This window comes from Annulohypoxylon maeteangense (genome assembly GCF_022496945.1).
Source record: "Annulohypoxylon maeteangense strain CBS 123835 unplaced genomic scaffold GGS22scaffold_1, whole genome shotgun sequence".
Lineage (NCBI taxonomy): Eukaryota > Fungi > Ascomycota > Sordariomycetes > Xylariales > Hypoxylaceae > Annulohypoxylon > Annulohypoxylon maeteangense.
In genome coordinates, this window is record NW_025953248.1 from 2,969,020 (window position 1) to 2,986,244 (window position 17,225).

A 17,225-nucleotide genomic window follows, 5' to 3' on the forward strand; every position below is an offset into this window, starting at 1 on the left:
TAACCAAATACCATTAAGGTTTATAAAAGAGTATAGAATATATCTGTAACTTTATATACGTTTTATTTCAAGGTTAACTCCTTTATGTTCAAGTCATTATTGTGATTGAAACTTTGAAATCCTTTTATTGGTTTCGATATTTCGAGTCAAGCCGCAAATTGTGTTATGTAATCAACTATCGAAGGTGGGGTCTTCGTGTGTAAGTACCTATGTATATGTGGCTAAGTGATAGATCCACATAAAAGTTCTGGCTAATGACATCTTCAGGAAAAAAGTTGCAGATGGTCGCTCGTGAATTTACATTTACATTTCAAACATTACCACTTGATCAATCACCGCCACAATGCCGTCTACACACAAGAAAGACAAGCCGTGGGATACTGATGACATAGGCAAGTTATAAAATCTCAATATCAGAAATTAAAATTACCATAAATCTAATTAATTTCATGTTCTAGATAAGTGGAAAGTTGAACCTTTCAAACCCTCCGACAATGCAGGTGGAACGTTTGCCGAAGAATCGTCGTTCGCAGTGTAAGTGAAATTCAACCAAGACATAATGCGTTAGAATACTTTGCTAATTCATATCCAGCCTCTTCCCCAAATATCGGGAAGTCTACCTTAAAGAAGCCTGGCCTCTCGTTACGAAGGCGCTCCAGCAACATGGCATCGCATGTACTCTAGATCTCGTTGAAGGTAAGAGTTGGACACCTACATCTTATACCAACACAAAACTAATGCGTATTGTTATAGGATGCATGACAGTTAAAACGACGAGAAAAACGTTCGACCCCGCTGCCATTCTCAAGGCACGCGACCTTGTCAAATTACTAGCGCGCAGCGTCCCCGCCCCTCAAGCCTTGAAGATTCTCCAGGACGATATGGCATGCGACGTAATCAAGATAAGGAACCTAGTGCGCAACAAGGACAAGTTCGTAAAGCGACGGCAAAGAATACTCGGACCCGAGGGTCAGACCCTGAAAGCGCTAGAGCTCCTCACACAGACATATATACTCGTCCAAGGTAACACCGTCAGCGTCCTCGGTCCGTACAAAGGTCTCAAGGAAGTCCGAAGAATCGTCCAAGACACCATGGCGAACATCCACCCGATATATCAGATCAAGGAGCTCATGATCAAGCGAGAATTGGCAAAAGATCCCGAGTTAGCGAACGAAAACTGGGAACGATTCCTTCCGAACTACAAGAAGAGGAGTCTCAGCAAGAGAATGGTGCCGCACAAGGTCACGGACAAGAGCAAGAAGGTCTACACGCCCTTCCCACCAGCACAGGAGAAGAGCAAGGTGGATCTGCAGATCGAGGCTGGCGAGTATCACATCGGCAAGGAAGCCAAGAAGCGCATCGCGCACGAAGAGAGAATGGAACAGCAGAAGGTCAAACAAGAAGAGAAGAAGCGCCAACGAGAACAAGACTTTGTTGCGCCGGAAGAAAACGTGGCCGAGAGGAAAAAGAAGAAGCGGAAGACCAAGGGCGAGGAGTAGTCTATAGAGCAAAGTCAATTTTATGTACTATATCAGCCGTCGTCTTCGGAAACCTTTACGATACCCACGAATGTCCGAAAGCGCATTAGGAGTCTCACGGCTTTATGTTGAATTCAAATTTGTTCAGGTGGTTTCTCATTTACTGTGGGACTAACAAGAACATTGCAATGCTACCTAGACTTTTATTGCAACCTAGGCCCCAAGCTTCACAAGATGTATGCCTTGTATCCATGCAAAGCAATAGTCCAGGCGACGGTGATGTCAGAATCGTAATTTATTCCGACTTCGGCATAAAGAACGGGAACAGAACGCCGAAACACCAGTATGCCCCTTCATGTCCTCATTGGTATCACGTTTTGTACGGCTCCTCATCCATCGATTACCATCGTGTCATCTCCATCGAACGCCGGGCCCGGTTGCTCGATCGCAACTCCCCGTCCACGTCCAGCTAGCAGTTCCCTTCGGATCTCCGGGCCGATCTTATGGTGGCCATGGGTCAGTAGGAGGTCTAGCAGTGCCTCTCGTTGGTCCTCGGTAATCTCGTTTCGGTACCGTTGCGCGAAGGCAAGTAGGCACTGATGCCAGATGACGGGAAGTTTGGCCTGCGCAGCTGCGCGCTCGGCGCTTACGTCAATGGCGTCACCTTCCTTGATGGATGCGGGGTCCACACTTCGGAAGCGCAGGAAGTGGAAGACGAGAGAATCGATGACTTGGTACGGTAGCGCGTACTTCTTCTCTAGGAGGGTCTTGATGAATACGTTCGTGGCGCCTCCACCCTCGGTTCCTGCCGATGCTTCCCGTGCTGCGATATCGCACAATCCTTTGATAGCTGCTCCAGAATGAAGAACTGGTACGGAGATCCTGGCTAGGACGGCAGAGATGATTACTGCCTCTCGGAGAGTGCAGGTACCACTCTCAACAAGCGGGAAGAGGAAGCCCTTGAACCATGCCGCAGGCTTGTATAATGCCTTCTTTAGCGCATTGAACAGATGCACATTTAGCTTCTTCGTCTCGTAGATGTCTTCTCGTACACGCTCGAGGAGGATCATCTCCATAAATCTTCGGACAACGATTGGCTTGCTCGACACGAAGATTCTCGTGGCCTCGTACACGGCATTAGGTGTCCACTGGTCGGGCTTTGTGAATTCGATGATGTCTTCCCAGTGCGGTACGGTGGGGAGGATCTTGAACGGTTTCGGTAGTTTGCCTGACTTGTATCGCGAGAGTATTAGACCAATCCTGTGTATTGTTAGCATGAATCTCATGGCGTGTCGCAGTTTTGCGCAACATACTTAGTGTAAACTTCTACGACCTTCGGAGATAATTCATAGTCGTCATCTGCGGGACCCATCTCCTGTTCTCTGTCCTGACCGGCTTCATGTTGTGCGATTCTCGCCAGGATCAGGTCGGCAAGATTAGTTCCCGAGCCCTGCTCTTCTGCAGCAGCTTTGCCTCCCCAGCCTTGTGTCAATAGAGGATCGTCGTCGGTAGGTAGGAATCTGTTGAATGTGTCTAGGTCCTCCGGTTCAATCTCAATCTCCTCTACGATCTCATCTTCGTCGCCCCATACTTCCTCGTCCTCAAAAGCCTCGTCATCTTCACCATCCTCGTCAAATCGCGAGTCAAAGCCGAATGCATTGGACTCTTGCGGAGGTCTCGGAGGGGCTGTATCGGCTTCTTCGGCTAACTCGCGACCAATTCGCAAAATCTTCTTAGACGCTCTAGAGTCTATGTAATTTTCTTGTTCATCCTCATCGTCGCCCTTAGACTTCCTTTTAGGAGCCTTCGTACGGAGAGGTCCTGTAGCTACAAGGTCGTCTTCTAGGGGGTTGTGTCGCCGAGGATGGCGAGAAGAGGTCGGTGTCGTCGCTTTCGGCATGGTGTCTGTCGAGGGCGAATTGGTTGAAGTTTCACGATTTCACGGCGTGGGGCGCACGAGAAATGTGAATGAATTTCTAAAGAAAATTAAAAATTCTGAGGGGTGGGACGGAACTATTCCGCTAAGTGATTAGTTCCGTGAGGCTTGGGCTGAATTCTGTGTATCAGTATTGCATATATACACTTTTAAGTGCATTTCCTAATCAGATATGCACTAAGCAAGTTAATTCACGTCATTGCCCCTCGACGAAAAGCTTCCAAAAGTTTATAGCCCCTCCAATGAACTTTATCGCATCGCAAAATTCTTAATCTGATAGTGATAGTAAACAATCTATCGCTTCAAGTTATATCCAACGGTTAAATTACCCAACCTTGATTCTTGAAAACTTTATCAAGGCGTTCGTTATCAAAATGCCTACAGAACTTGAGGAAGTATGGTCAATAAACCCATCGTCAAACAACCCTTTTCTCTTACTGATGTTGAATTAGTTGGTTGGCTTCATCGCTGACCCAAAACCAGAGATTCGAGCTCTTGCGACAGAGCATCTAGTGCCATATTCAACATCTCAACCTAGTATCTTCAAGGTTGAAAATTTCAAGCCTATCAAGAACTTGAAACTTTTAATAAAAGATCATCCAGTATATCTTACACCATCCTTTCTGGATGTAATTCATGAATGAAACTAATTATGGGGTAGAAAATTGCCGAGCATGTTATAACCATACTCATCAATCTGGCGGCTGACCGGGAAATCTTAGAAAGTCTAGCTACTGACGATAAATTTGTAGATGAAGTGCTAAGACAGATCATTGTAAATTCTCGATCCGGACCCCAACTAGCCGGTTGGAACTCAGCTAATCTGTATATCAGATCGCTAATGAGCCCAATGCAAACCTTCTATCTATGCTCCTAGCAAATCTTGCAAAGTGGGACTCTCTGAAGAGGATTCTACATAAGAAGCAGCCATCTCCAGAAGAACTTGGATCAACCGATTTGGTCTTGAGCCAGTTGGTTGATCTGTTCGTCAAGGGCGCCGACGGGACGTACAATAAGGATGCAGATTTTGATCATTTGGCTTATCTCTTCGCCGATCTGACAAAGCATCCCGAGATCCGCCATTACTTTGTACGGAAGCAAGAGTACGACGGAGTGATACCTATCTCGAAGCTGAAGGTTTTCACTGAGTATAAGTCGGACGTCAGGAGAAAGGGAGTCGCGTCTACTATAAAAAACGTCGCTTTCGATGTGCCTTCACATCCGTCATTCCTATCAGAAGATGATATTAACATATTGCCGTATATATTGTTGCCGGTTATGGGGAACGAGGAGTACGACGAGGACGAGATGATGTCGATGCTTCCCGATCTTCAACTTCTCCCACCTGACAAGCAACGCGATACTGACCCGAACATCATTCAAACACACGTGGAGACTCTATTGCTTTTCTCCAGTACCAGAGAAGGTAGAGATCAGATGCGCGAGGTCAAAGTCTATCCGATTATTCGGGAAACGCACTTACGCGTAAATAACGAGGGCGTTCGAGATGCCTGCGAAAGATTAGTCCAAGTTCTGATGCGGGACGAGGCAGATCCAGATAAAGTGGGGGATAATGCCGGCCAGGACGACAACGAAGACGACGATGACCAAATTATCGAGGTGTAAATCCCATAACTTGTGCGAATTTGCTCGCATATTATTGGTGAAACCGTCACATGCTCGCTTAGAGCCGTTGGAGCCTGGAAGACTTCTTCAGCCGCTTCGGCAAGACAAGGCGAAAGGACACACCGCGGGCTTTTTTAAGAGCAAGTCGCCACAGTTTGACTTTTCTCGATGGTCACGTTGCTATAGGATTATAATAGTCACCATGCCAAGACCATTTCCCTGGCATGATAATCCTGAAATTGGGACTTATGGCTGACAGGTTGAAGGGTACCACAACCCTTCTCACGCGTATAGAGCTTCGTAGCATCAGCCAAGGCGGATTATGCGGGACTAGTAGCCGTTCCGAATCCTTGGAAAATGCCAACATCTAAAGCGAATAGACTATCCGCGTGGGTGCAGTAGCTTGCGTCAGGTTCTCAGCATGAATAGGTATAATACCAAAAACGATACCGAGTACCCTTTGGTGAAAGTGATCTGCGCGTGACAAGATCGTGTCATCTACCTTCTAGCGAGAATCGTGAAGAAAGCCAACGATTATGCCGAATTTAAGAGCGTTTAATCGTTGAGTTACTCACCACCATCTAGAGCTCTAGCGAAGCTGGTCTATGATTGATTTTACAAAGACACAACAACTAGCCTCTCACCAAAAACCCAGGGTCCGGATTCAATGAATATCAACTATGTAGGTACATAGTAAATGCCAATTCGCAATTGGTCGAAATGACTCGATTAGCTTGAACGAGTGCTTCGATTCTAATGTTAAAATCCGCCGTCTACCTGCCGAAGAAGGAATCAGGTCAATCAGGTTATTGATGTTTGTACGGGCAAACATAGAGAACTCGGAGCATTCGAGGTTCAGGAGCGTGGTCGAATTCTGACGTTTGATTGGTCGAGGAGTAATTGGACACTAAACTCACGAAACAGTTTTCATTACTGATTTTACTACTGAGCGATGCTATTTTAGCTAACAGCTATACTTATACGATCCACCTGCGGTTTGGAGCAAACTCGGCCAAACCCGGTCGTCTGCCCATTTGCGGATTCTGGTCTGGTGCGAATTGAAATTCGAGGATACGTGAATGGTAGGACCTAGGTATGTGTATACTTTTACGTATGAATTTCAAATAGGGGCGATGTTTTAAATCAGACTATGGAGCCAAGAGTTTCGTCGCATGGGTTTTCTCGAAGCGGCGTGACTTGTTGATGTATCCGTTAGAAGTATTGGAAGTTGATGAAGCCAAGTCTGAGACGGCATTCGAAAAGCTTATTTATTCTTGGGTTACTATCTTGACATGACGAGGAATCCCTAGAGGAACAAGCATTCCTTATCCTGTCTGCCGTCTTGTCGTCGAGTCTAAGGCTCTTGGTGAAGTCTTATTTGGACCTCTAGAGATCTTGGCGATGTCGAGGTTGTTGGTAGTTGCAGGTTGTTAGATTCGTTCCACCAAGAAAGTCAATCCATCCTTCACGCATCTGAGGGACCCCACATTAACAAGGGTTAAATATGGGTAGCAGCGTAGTAGCTCCTAGTACGAAAACGCTCGGGGATCCTTGCTAGCACCCTGCTGTAACCCCACTGATTTACGAGTTGCGGCGCTGTCTAGGTCGCTCTTGCTCCCGGACGAATCAGAAGTCGAGAGCCGCAACATGTGCTCTAAACTACAACTCTAATTCGTCTTCAACAACCTTCAACTTCTTCTTTACTTTCTTACAAAGCCACTAACACTCTTCCCCGAACCCGCAACCTCTGAACAATTTCGTCAGCCTAGCCTCATTGCGCGCAGCAACTAGTGAAAAATTAGCGACATCGTCGGCTTCCGTTCCCCTTCCATTTAGCTTCTATGCGTTCTTGGTTGACATGTTCAAGCGACTCATAGCCAAATCCGCACGAGGGTTCTTTTGGATCCCAGAGATCCGAGATGGATCGTGCCTTGAAATTATAGGCACGTAACCATCTACATCCCCATCTCGATCTAAAAGTATTTTCGCTGGAGCCAACCCTACTAGGTGCTCCGTAGCTGACGATAGTCTATACCAAATCTCGCCAGTCTCGCCTGATATCTCGAGACACGCGCAGGCGTAGTATCGTCGTTTTATTTCTCCGTGGAATGGGAAGAATGACGTTCGCGAGCTAAAGGTGTCTATCTGCACTGTTTCAAGCTGAAAAAAAGAGTTGTATCGAGGATGTTTACTACAGGTGCATTCGAGTCTGCCACTCCATCAATGTTGCATGAAAATGTTACGAAATTCAGATATTTGGTGGTCTTGTTAGGACCTCCTGCACCCTATGCGTATATTAACATGTGTGATGTGTAATAGCTGAATCTGGTTGTGGACACCGACGTGACAGATTAAGGTAGCTCTACCCAGTCCATGCGTCTGGCCGACTGGTTAGACACTGATCCATGCAGGCCGCGTTTATCTCATGTTAAACAGACTACCAATAAGCATACCAACCCGGAGGTACCGCCCAGAGTGGTGGGATCACAGTGCCTGGGTCCCGTCTCAGGCGTTGCGATCCACATCTTTCTGCCCTCTCGCGTCTAGACGCTGTTGGTTGGATCACTCGGGATCCCCTGCAACAAAGAAAACTCCCTTAATCGTAGCCCGCCTACCCATATACCACATGGCCAGGACTAGCTGAAGATCGGTAAGGGACCTACATAAGGATCGCACGTCCCATCGGCTTATATTCTTTCCCCCCTCTGGCTTTTATCGACATCAAGTCCCTCCAAGGGTAACAGGCCTCCCTTGCTTCCATCTATTGCTTGCTGCTTTCCTCGCGCATAGAAAGCGGATTGCCAATACGTTCCCTTCCGACATTCGGTTTACTTAGGTACAACTCCAACTCGATCATTAAAAAAAGGCACGGACAACCGTACCGTCTCCTTCTGTAGCTATGGCCGACGACGCTGCCGCTACGCCCGCTACGGCGTTCGCCCAGAAGACTTCAGGCGGTAACAACGCATACCACAATTTCCACAATGACTTCGTGCACATCTCGGATCCTAATGAGCGCCGTCGTCTTGCGCTCGCCGAGATTGACAAGGCTCCCTTCGGATGGTACCACGTCAGGTAAGATATTTCTCCACAACGTCGCGATGTGACTGCACGAGGCTGACTTGCGAAATATAGAGCTTGTATAGTTGCCGGTATTGGTTTCTTTACAGATTCGTACGATATCTTCGCCGTTAGTTTGTTAAACACCATGCTGGGAATTGTCTACTACCCGGGCAAGGGTTCCCTACCTTCTTCTTCCGACAATGCCATTAAGTTGTCGACCTCCGCCGGTACCGTTATTGGACAGTTGGCTTTCGGTTACCTTGCGGATCACGTCGGACGAAAGCGTATGTACGGTCTTGAGTTGATTATCATCATCTTCGCAACCCTCGGTCAGGCTCTAAGCTCCGGTTCTCCCTCCGTTAACATCATCGGTCTCATCATCTTCTGGCGTGTCCTCCTCGGTGTCGGTATTGGTGGAGATTACCCTCTTTCCAGTATTATCACTTCCGAGTTCGCGACTACTAAGTGGAGAGGAGCCATGATGGGTGCTGTCTTTGCCATGCAGGGTATTGGACAGTTGGTTTGCGCATTCGTCATGTTGTTCGTTACTCTTGGCTTTAAGGAGGCTCTTCAGGCATCGCCCGCGGTTTCTGACTGCACGGGATACTGCACGGTTGCTGTCGACAAGATGTGGAGGACTTTGATTGGTTTCGGCGCTGTTCCGGCTTGCATAGCCCTCTACTACCGATTGACGATTCCCGAGACTCCTGTAAGCCATATGTTCCCCGCCCGTATATGGAAGCACAACAGCTGACATCAACTTTTAGCGTTACACCTTCGATATCGGCCGCGATGTTGAGAAGGCCGCCGACGATGTTAAGGCGTACATGTCTGGTAAGGCCGAGGGACAGCCTGACGATATTGCCCGTATCCAGGCCCGTGAGGCTGCTCAGACGCAGATGACAATTCCTAAGGCCAGCTGGAGCGACTTCTGCCGTCACTACGCCATCCCCAAGAACGGTCTGCTCCTATTCGGTACCGCTGGCTCGTGGTTCTGCCTCGACGTTGCCTGTAAGTTGTACCTAAATCTAGCTAGTTCAACAAAGCTAACATTGTATCCTAGTCTACGGTCTGTCCCTGAACAATGCTACCATCCTAAACGTCATTGGCTACTCTACCAGCGGCGCTAAAAGCACCTATGAGGTTCTGTACAACACTGCCATTGGTAACCTTATTATCGTCCTTGCTGGCGCCGTGCCCGGATACTGGGTGTCGGTCGCCACTCTCGACACTCTAGGCCGAAAAACCATCCAGATGGGTGGTTTCATCATCCTAACCATTCTTTTCATCGTCATGGGCTTCGCGTACAACCATATTTCTAGCAACGGATTATTGGCCATCTACGTGCTTGCCCAATTCTTCTTTAACTTCGGTCCCAACATGACCACTTTCATCGTCCCCGGCGAGGTATTCCCGACCCGTTACCGATCAACCTCGCACGGTATCTCTGCTGCCTCCGGCAAGATTGGCTCCATCATCGGCCAGGGTGCCATCTCCACTCTGCGAACGAGGGGTGCTACTCATAATAACCCTAACCCCTGGATGGACCACGTTCTCGAGATCTACGCCCTATTCATGTTACTCGGCTGCTTCACCACCCTTTGCATCCCGGAGACCAAGCGCAAGACCCTCGAAGAGCTTTCCGGCGAGGATCAACCCGCGCCTCTGCCGGTACCATCCAGCAGCAGCAACGACAAGAATGCCGCTGAGTCTCTATGATTTTTGGGTCTACCACCCCTTCTTCTTGGATAATAATTTTACTATTTCCTCTTGGAAAAGTTTTTGTGTATGCGAAGAACGTGTAACGAAGGTCGAGGAACGTATTTGGTGGGCCTTTTTACGAGCGCGGCGGGCCTTGATTCGGTATACTGACTGATACGAACACACCCGGTTCTTATGTTTTTGTATCATATAGAGATAATTTATATACCCTGTGCAATCGTTGGAAATATTTTTATCACTTTCGCGTCTTTGTCTCATGAAGACTCCGGCTGGCCGCATGTTTTGAATATTTTTATATTTGAATAAAACTGCTTAGGAGGGTATCTTCGTGTTCTGATGTGTTTGCCTCAATGCTTGGAACTATAAACCGCTAAACAACCGCTAACCCGCTAGAAAATAGGGTGCAATTAGTGGCGTTTATACTGCACACGCACTAAATCCCCTGTAAGAATAAGGGGCTTAGCGCACTCTTTCCGACGACGGTTCAGCAACAGCTTAGCAATGGCTCAACAACGGCTATGGAATTCGATTATATACTTAGTACTAAGTACCACTTACAAGAGGTAGTATAACTTACATTGTTAAATTGTATATTTGAACAGCTTCAATTCAAGCTATGTTGCAGTATATAAACTGTATTAGGTATTAGTTAGTTTATTTATAAGACTTCATTCTAAACTTTCGTTGAACTATCGTTAAAGGGAGTAGGGCTAGCTAGGTACCTACAATTTGATCAGCTGAATTCACTCGCTATAATTAATCACTAGGCCCTCTATGATTGTAGCGCCAAAAGCGCCAAGTCCCCTATCCCTATAGGGGGCTTAGTGGCAAAAACTTACCTAGGTAGCGTATATAGGTACTATTTTAAGCCTAGGGGTTGGTTTTTTTTATAGCAGTTTAGCGGTTTCAAGCATTTCTCACAGTGTAATTCCTCACAATCACCTAGTAGCGAAGGTTTCATGTCGATTTTCAAGGCATCAATTCACACGCAGTCTAAGCAACGTACTTTCAAGTTATGACTCTCACAGATTAAAACTGGTATTTATCTATTGCTAAAGGCTACCTGCTCCCATCTTCTATGTCGTTAGAGCTTCATAGGATTCAATAACTAGAGCCGTAGCCAGGCTTATGTGGTCGTCACGTCCACCTTGGTTTTATCTAAAGTCGGATTAGACCCGTACCAACTCCAGTATCTCGAGGATATGTCTAAGTAGGTATTGACGAAAAGGAATACTCACAGAACGCGACATAGTCCTTGATATGCTTCGCCTTGTCAAATGGTTCGGGATAATACCACGCAGCATTTGTCAACTCCTTGTCTGGACATATTTCTGTTAGTCTCTAACTCTGGAATCGTTTGTCGCCTGCTGTTACCCAGCATATTGTGAAACAACACACCTCCAACTTTGATCGTATAGTAGCTAGCATCTCCCTTCCATCCGCAGTGCGTTTGAAGATCCGTCTTACTGAAGAATTCGGACTTTACGGAAGATGGCGGGAAGTAGACGTTCCCTTCGACTAGCTCGTAGGTGTCGGATTCGGCTACCACCGTGCCGTCTATGATTGCTTCGACGTGACCAGACGGCATGATGTGTTGTTTTTTATTGATTCACTCTTGTTATGGCGAGAGTTCGTTTGTATGAGATTTAGTATTTGGGGAGCGGATGGCCTTCCGGGCTGGCCGGACTATGCGGGGTTCTAGCATGGAACAGTTCTAGAAGGATTCTAGAAACGAGCCAATCACTAGAGGGAAACCCAGAGGTTGTCTACGTGATACGGGAATGGTGTGGAGGTCGGCATTATGTAGTGTTAAGGCACAGCTTGCTTTCCCCATGATTCTCGGCCGTAGTGATGCTCCATGATCAGATTTGCTCTCAATTGGTAGACCGACTATTACTAAATTTGAAGTTTGTTGCCTACCTAATCCCCTTTCTTCCCAGTAGACCATCAAGGTATACGAACTGAGAAGAATGTGCTTTTGTACCTAACAAGGTAAGTCTAAATGAGCGTTATTGTTACTTTATCCTCGCCCATACGAAACGCGTATGCGATTAGGTATGTGTTCCTAACATTATAGAAAGGAAACTCATGCCATGTAGCAATACGCCTATAGAACCCCAGTCTTCCCTCGCAAGGGCTCACAACTACTCCACGCACATGTTTTCCATATAAATCTGTAAGAGGCAGCATGTATGCCTGATCCCAAAGACGACGGCTTTCTGTGCTGTCCATAATCATCTTCCCCTTATCAACCTTAATCTTCCGGTCTTCCGGTATTTGGAACTTCGCGTCGTCAACATTTAGCTGAATGTAGTTGAGTCCTTCCTCGGAGGTATAGATCTTGTAAAGGTGGCATCGCAGTTTTAAGGGAGATTCCCGGACATCACCTGTAGTGCTACTTTGATGTCCGTCATGGATATCGAGTACATCTATGAGGCTCACGGTGTTGGGTATAGGGGGGAGGAAAGATACCCTTGAGTTAAGGCATGCCCAACTCCAGGAGGGAGCAATGTCGTATGAGGGAGCCATGAGATGAGGTCTGCCATCATGATAGCGATAGGAAGAGTCCAGCCTCCAAGAAAGCTGCCAAGAGAGCTGCGACCGCCACAGGCCTGCGACGTAACCGTCTATACCTTCCAAAACATCTTGGATTCTAGTTGCAATCCCCAAGATCGCCACCAACTTATCACTTCTATGTGATAATTCGCAAGATGAATACCACTCAACGAGATTCGTCCAATATTGATAAACATTATATCTCATATGCGCGAGTCTCTCATCTGGAATGGCCCCTTGAAGATATTTTGACGTCTCTTTGAATCGGGACACATTTCTACGTCGGCAAAGGGTGTCTATACTGGTATAAGAATGGTGAACATGGCTTTTTGGAGACGGATTAAAATACAAGTTGTACTTTACTCCGGGAACTCTTAACCTGCTCATTTCTAATAGTGTAAGACCCAGACCTGTCAACTCCACAGTTAATGGAGTCCTATCGGCCATGCAGAACTCCTCGTGGAACTCAAACATAAATGGGAATGTCTCGCATGCTGTTGTTTGATAACATTCCCAAAAGAGCTGCTCTCGGCCGCAGTGGATTTGTCGTGGTGCCAATACACGTTCCTGCAAAACCCAGGATCGCTGGTTCAACGGCGCGTCCTCGATACTGTCACGCCATAAATTCCTGCCGAAGAATAAATATTTCTTCCCACGGCGAAATGTGAATTCTAAGGGGGGAATTCTGGTTGGGTCTCGAGTACGAAAGCAATATTCAGTTGGCCCTTTAGATGCTGTTGCTGCAATATTGCATTTCGAATGACGATAAACTTCAGCCATTGTCTTGCTCTCTTGAATCCAATCATCCGTCGAGTCTTGGATTATACACAGGGAATCAATCCATACATAATCGTTGCGAAGAAACCGAGATAAGCGAACAAAATCCTGGAATGTTTGAGGCAACTCTGCGTACGAAAATCCATTCTTTATTCGGTGATCGTATGTGTCACTTGTGAGTTTTAGCATTGCATCGGAATTTCCCCAACGGTGGCTAAGTGTCATGTAAGATCCCCGAGGCTGTTTGTCTTGTGTTGAATGAAGTTGAAAATTTAGGGAGCCGAGGTCGTCATTATTGGAACTATCGATGTATAGGAGCCTCGTTGGCCACCACGCTTCCGCGCGAAAGCCTTTACATATGTCATGGTTGTTGGTGCAATTATCTATCCACGAGCGACATAATTCCCACGCTGACATACTATCTGTTGAAATAGGAGGTACGTAATTTGGGTTGCGGTATGCTTTGATTGATGCCAATTCTCTGAGCACCTCTTCTCGACCTAATAACACGTAGTAAGTTAGTCGTTTCGTCCGTCATATATATAGGCTAGTTCAATAAAGCTCACACGATGTGCCTGGATAAGCAAGACTGGAATCAAGAACTCCCACTGTGTCTATGGATGGGCTCCTGGGGAAGTCAGGTGGCAAATAAGACGGCAAATCGAAGTATAACTCAAATGTTATCGTTTTGCCACCATACATATATGCCATGACTGTTAGCGTATCCCAATGGGGATGAACGACGTTTGGCTCCATGGCTCGAATTTCGGGTTCGAGCATAACGCAAAACTGACAACCGGATCGGACTGCATTGTGCAGACTAGATAGTGTTGGGTGGTGGTTAACTCTCGCCTCTATTTCCTCGGAGGCTTTTTTGGATGATAATTCTAGGACGGAAAATAGTTCGTTACAGTGACGGCAGAGTCTTGGACCAAACCGGCTTTTAGAGACATTTATTTCACGGTCCTCTGATAATGGTCTTGACATCTTTAGGGCACTCACGACACGGAAAGTCTAGTGAGGTAAGAAGTATTAGGATTTAAGATGAAACGATGAGAAATGTAAGGCTAGGAAGGCTGGTAGCCATTTGCTTTTGTGGCTGTGGTGACGGAGTGTCATCCATGCACGCCCCGATTGTTTGCAGCCCTCAAATTCCGAAGCTTTTCAACCTGGCAGCGAGGTCTTCGAGTCAGTGAGCCATCCGAAGAAACCAAACAGCGTCGTGCCCATTTCCCTCGGACTCCCCTTCTGTATAGAGGGTTTACCCATGATGCTGGTGTTTATGCTATCACACATTTGTGTCTTAGACTTAGTTTCTGCGTAGAGCGAACGCCATATACCCGCGGTACTTAGATAACTCGAAATTGAATGACATCGCTGGACAACATTTTTCTACACTCGGCTACTTTTCTGTGTCATGGTTTGTCTCAGCCATCTTATTGACAATATTGGTCGTTTCGGGTATCGCCATAGGTTTGATGAAAATTGGTTGGAGGTATCCGGACGTAAGTGGCAGCTCTCACTATTAGCGCAGCCTGTCCTCCCCCAAGGGAATTGAAGATTCACATGAAGAAGAAGTGAGGTGGGGAGTGATGAATAAGAATATGGACGGCACGGTTAAGTACTCATTTAGCTTGTTGCTCGCTAGGTTGCCAGACGTTGAGATAACTAATAGGTATTAGTAGATTAGAGTTTCGGGTTCAAGTTGCGGAGTATGCTCGCACAGTATGATTGATCTAACCTTAACCGGCAAGGTTTACACGTGGAGAAGAAGTGCACGATACAGTTTCGGTTAACAGGATCCACTAGCAGCGAATAACGGTGAAGACATTTCCAAAAGCAGCCCCAGCTTCCCCGCTATATTTTCTCCCGATGGCCGAGTTCGATCCACCATCTCCAGTCTTTTCTCCAACCTCTAGCTCTCAAGTGCTAGACCCTCGTTACAACGCTAGACTTAGTCGCCCACTTCCAACCATGAGACCGAACGTCGGCATTATTTAATCCTAAGAGAGCCTCAGTGGCCAATTCAACTTCATATGTAAACATTTATCAACTTACTTTTGCTGTTCTTCTTTGAAATTCTTTTTATGCATATATATAAGTCTTGATAGCAGTTAAACACCTAAGCTACTATTCCCCCGATTCGAATACGTCATTGTACTACCTGTAATAAGAGCGAGTGCTTGCGATGGCGCTTTCTGGAGTTGAGGTTTCCAAACATGATAGCAAGGAGTCTTGCTGGGTGGTAATTCATGTGAGCTTCCTACCACTTTTGAAAATGAATCACCCATTTAATTACTAAAGTCTTACTGACCCAATTGATCAGGGGAAAGCGTATGATGTCACGGAATTCTTACCTGGTTGGTAACCTATCTATAACCACTGATATCCAAAGCTTAGAAATTAACCAATTCACCTAATAGAACATCCGGGTGGGATGCGTATTATCTTGAAATATGCGGGGAAAGACGCCACCGAAGAATTTGAGCCTATACATCCTCCGGATACCCTAGACAAGTATCTGGACAAATCGAAGCATTTAGGACCCGTCGATTTGAGTACTGTTGCGAAGGTGGAAGAAGAAGAGGATCCCGAAGAGGCTGGACGGCAAGAGCGCATCTCAAATAAGCCCTTGTTATCGCAATGCTACAATCTAATGGACTTCGAGTCTGTTGCCAAAAATACCATGAAGAGGGGTGCTTGGGGTTATTACTCCAGTGCTGCGGATGATGAAATAGTATGTTTTGCTGTATCGAAACTTGGGGAGGAATTATGCTAATTAAATCGGCAAGACATTGCGAGAAAACCATGAAGCTTTTCACAGGATATGGTTCAGGCCTAGGATTTTGGTCGACGTGAAGGAAGTGGATTTTTCAACTACGATGCTCGGAACTAAAGTTGACATGCCCTTCTACGTTACCGCGACGGCACTAGGAAAGTTGGGACATCCAGAGGGTGAGGTTGTATTAACCAAGGCTGCAAAGAAGCACAACGTCATACAGATGATCCCCACATTAGCATCATGCTCATTTGACGAGATCATGGATGCGGCGGAAGGCGACCAAGTGCAGTGGCTGCAGCTTTACGTCAACTCGGACCGCGCGATCACCGAACGCATTGTCAGACACGCCGAGAAGCGAGGGTGCAAGGGGCTTTTTATCACAGTTGACGCCCCACAATTAGGGCGAAGAGAGAAGGATATGCGATCTAAATTCACCGACTCGGGCTCCAACGTCCAATCAGGACAACAGACGGACAACTCTCAGGGCGCCGCGCGCGCCATCTCATCTTTCATCGACCCGGCCCTGTCCTGGAAGGACATCCCGTGGTTCCAATCTATCACCAAAATGCCCATTATCCTCAAGGGCGTGCAGCGGGTCGAGGACGTGATCAAAGCGATCGAGCACGGCGTACAGGGCGTCGTGCTCTCGAACCACGGCGGTCGGCAGCTCGACTTCGCGCGGTCTGCGGTCGAGGTCTTAGCTGAGACGATGCCAATCTTACGGGGACTCGGGCTCGAGAATAAGATCGAGATCTTCGTGGATGGCGGCGTGCGCCGCGCCACCGACATCATCAAGGCGCTGTGTCTGGGCGCCAAAGGCGTCGGTATTGGCCGCCCCTTCCTCTACGCGATGTCGGCCTACGGACTTGAGGGTGTCGATCGCGCCATGCAGCTCCTGCGCGACGAAATGGAGATGAACATGCGCCTCATTGGCGCCACGAGCATCGACCAGCTCAACCCCTCACTCGTCGATGTGCAGAACCTAGGCGCCCATGTCACCGGCGTGCCGAGGGATAACCTTGGGTATAAGGTCTACGATCCCCTTGCTACACCAGCGTTTAAGGCCCCCAAGTCGAAACTATAAGGAGGGCCAGGGCAGAAAGGGGTGTAGAGAATTTCGTTGCTTTTTGTGTGAGATACCGATGTGGCATGTATTGTTCAGTGTGGCATTTGGATCTGCTGTTGACTTGGGTTATGTGTATTCAGATATATATGTATATACCTATCAAGTACTTATTATTGAACTGCTCGCTTTTTACTACCTATACCTAGGTACACACTAGTT

General features: G+C 47.0%; 7 protein-coding genes across 7 annotated transcripts; 4 read left to right on the forward strand and 3 right to left on the reverse strand.

Moving 5' to 3' along the window:
• Positions 1–323: 323 nt before the first annotated feature.
• On the forward strand, positions 324–1,616 carry GGS22DRAFT_150665 (eukaryotic type KH-domain (KH-domain type I)). Its single transcript, XM_047959346.1, has 4 exons — positions 324–392; positions 459–534; positions 593–696; positions 754–1,616. Exons 1-4 carry the CDS (start codon positions 344–346, stop codon positions 1,497–1,499), a joined length of 975 nt encoding a protein of 324 aa, XP_047824185.1. The 5' UTR covers positions 324–343; the 3' UTR covers positions 1,500–1,616.
• On the reverse strand, positions 1,617–3,431 carry GGS22DRAFT_150667 (Bystin-domain-containing protein). The gene is made up of 2 exons (XM_047959347.1): positions 2,792–3,431; positions 1,617–2,738 (listed from the first exon to the last, which is right to left on the reverse strand). Exons 1-2 carry the CDS (start codon positions 3,376–3,378, stop codon positions 1,868–1,870), a joined length of 1,458 nt encoding a protein of 485 aa, XP_047824186.1. The 5' UTR covers positions 3,379–3,431; the 3' UTR covers positions 1,617–1,867.
• A 254-nt stretch (positions 3,432–3,685) lies between these two features.
• On the forward strand, positions 3,686–5,315 carry GGS22DRAFT_150668 (DUF383-domain-containing protein). The gene is made up of 4 exons (XM_047959348.1): positions 3,686–3,809; positions 3,867–4,016; positions 4,076–4,189; positions 4,249–5,315. Exons 1-4 carry the CDS (start codon positions 3,789–3,791, stop codon positions 5,038–5,040), a joined length of 1,077 nt encoding a protein of 358 aa, XP_047824187.1. The 5' UTR covers positions 3,686–3,788; the 3' UTR covers positions 5,041–5,315.
• A 2,624-nt stretch (positions 5,316–7,939) lies between these two features.
• GGS22DRAFT_183701 (phosphate permease) lies at positions 7,940–9,822 on the forward strand (the record flags this gene model as incomplete). The annotated part of the gene is made up of 4 exons (XM_047964115.1): positions 7,940–8,115; positions 8,176–8,812; positions 8,871–9,114; positions 9,167–9,822. The coding sequence occupies 4 exons, from the start codon at positions 7,940–7,942 to the stop codon at positions 9,820–9,822; spliced, it is 1,713 nt and encodes a 570-aa protein (XP_047824188.1).
• Positions 9,823–10,845: 1,023 nt separating this feature from the next.
• Positions 10,846–11,473, reverse strand: GGS22DRAFT_150672 (DUF427-domain-containing protein). Its single transcript, XM_047959350.1, has 3 exons — positions 11,224–11,473; positions 11,064–11,144; positions 10,846–10,983 (listed from the first exon to the last, which is right to left on the reverse strand). Exons 1-3 carry the CDS (start codon positions 11,411–11,413, stop codon positions 10,952–10,954), a joined length of 303 nt encoding a protein of 100 aa, XP_047824189.1. The 5' UTR covers positions 11,414–11,473; the 3' UTR covers positions 10,846–10,951.
• A 193-nt stretch (positions 11,474–11,666) lies between these two features.
• On the reverse strand, positions 11,667–14,184 carry GGS22DRAFT_12517 (heterokaryon incompatibility protein-domain-containing protein). The gene is made up of 2 exons (XM_047958319.1): positions 13,725–14,184; positions 11,667–13,658 (listed from the first exon to the last, which is right to left on the reverse strand). Exons 1-2 carry the CDS (start codon positions 14,143–14,145, stop codon positions 11,824–11,826), a joined length of 2,256 nt encoding a protein of 751 aa, XP_047824190.1. The 5' UTR covers positions 14,146–14,184; the 3' UTR covers positions 11,667–11,823.
• A 686-nt stretch (positions 14,185–14,870) lies between these two features.
• On the forward strand, positions 14,871–17,205 carry GGS22DRAFT_150674 (FMN-dependent dehydrogenase-domain-containing protein). The gene is made up of 4 exons (XM_047959351.1): positions 14,871–15,412; positions 15,485–15,518; positions 15,582–15,895; positions 15,951–17,205. Exons 1-4 carry the CDS (start codon positions 15,347–15,349, stop codon positions 17,022–17,024), a joined length of 1,488 nt encoding a protein of 495 aa, XP_047824191.1. The 5' UTR covers positions 14,871–15,346; the 3' UTR covers positions 17,025–17,205.
• Positions 17,206–17,225: the final 20 nt, after the last annotated feature.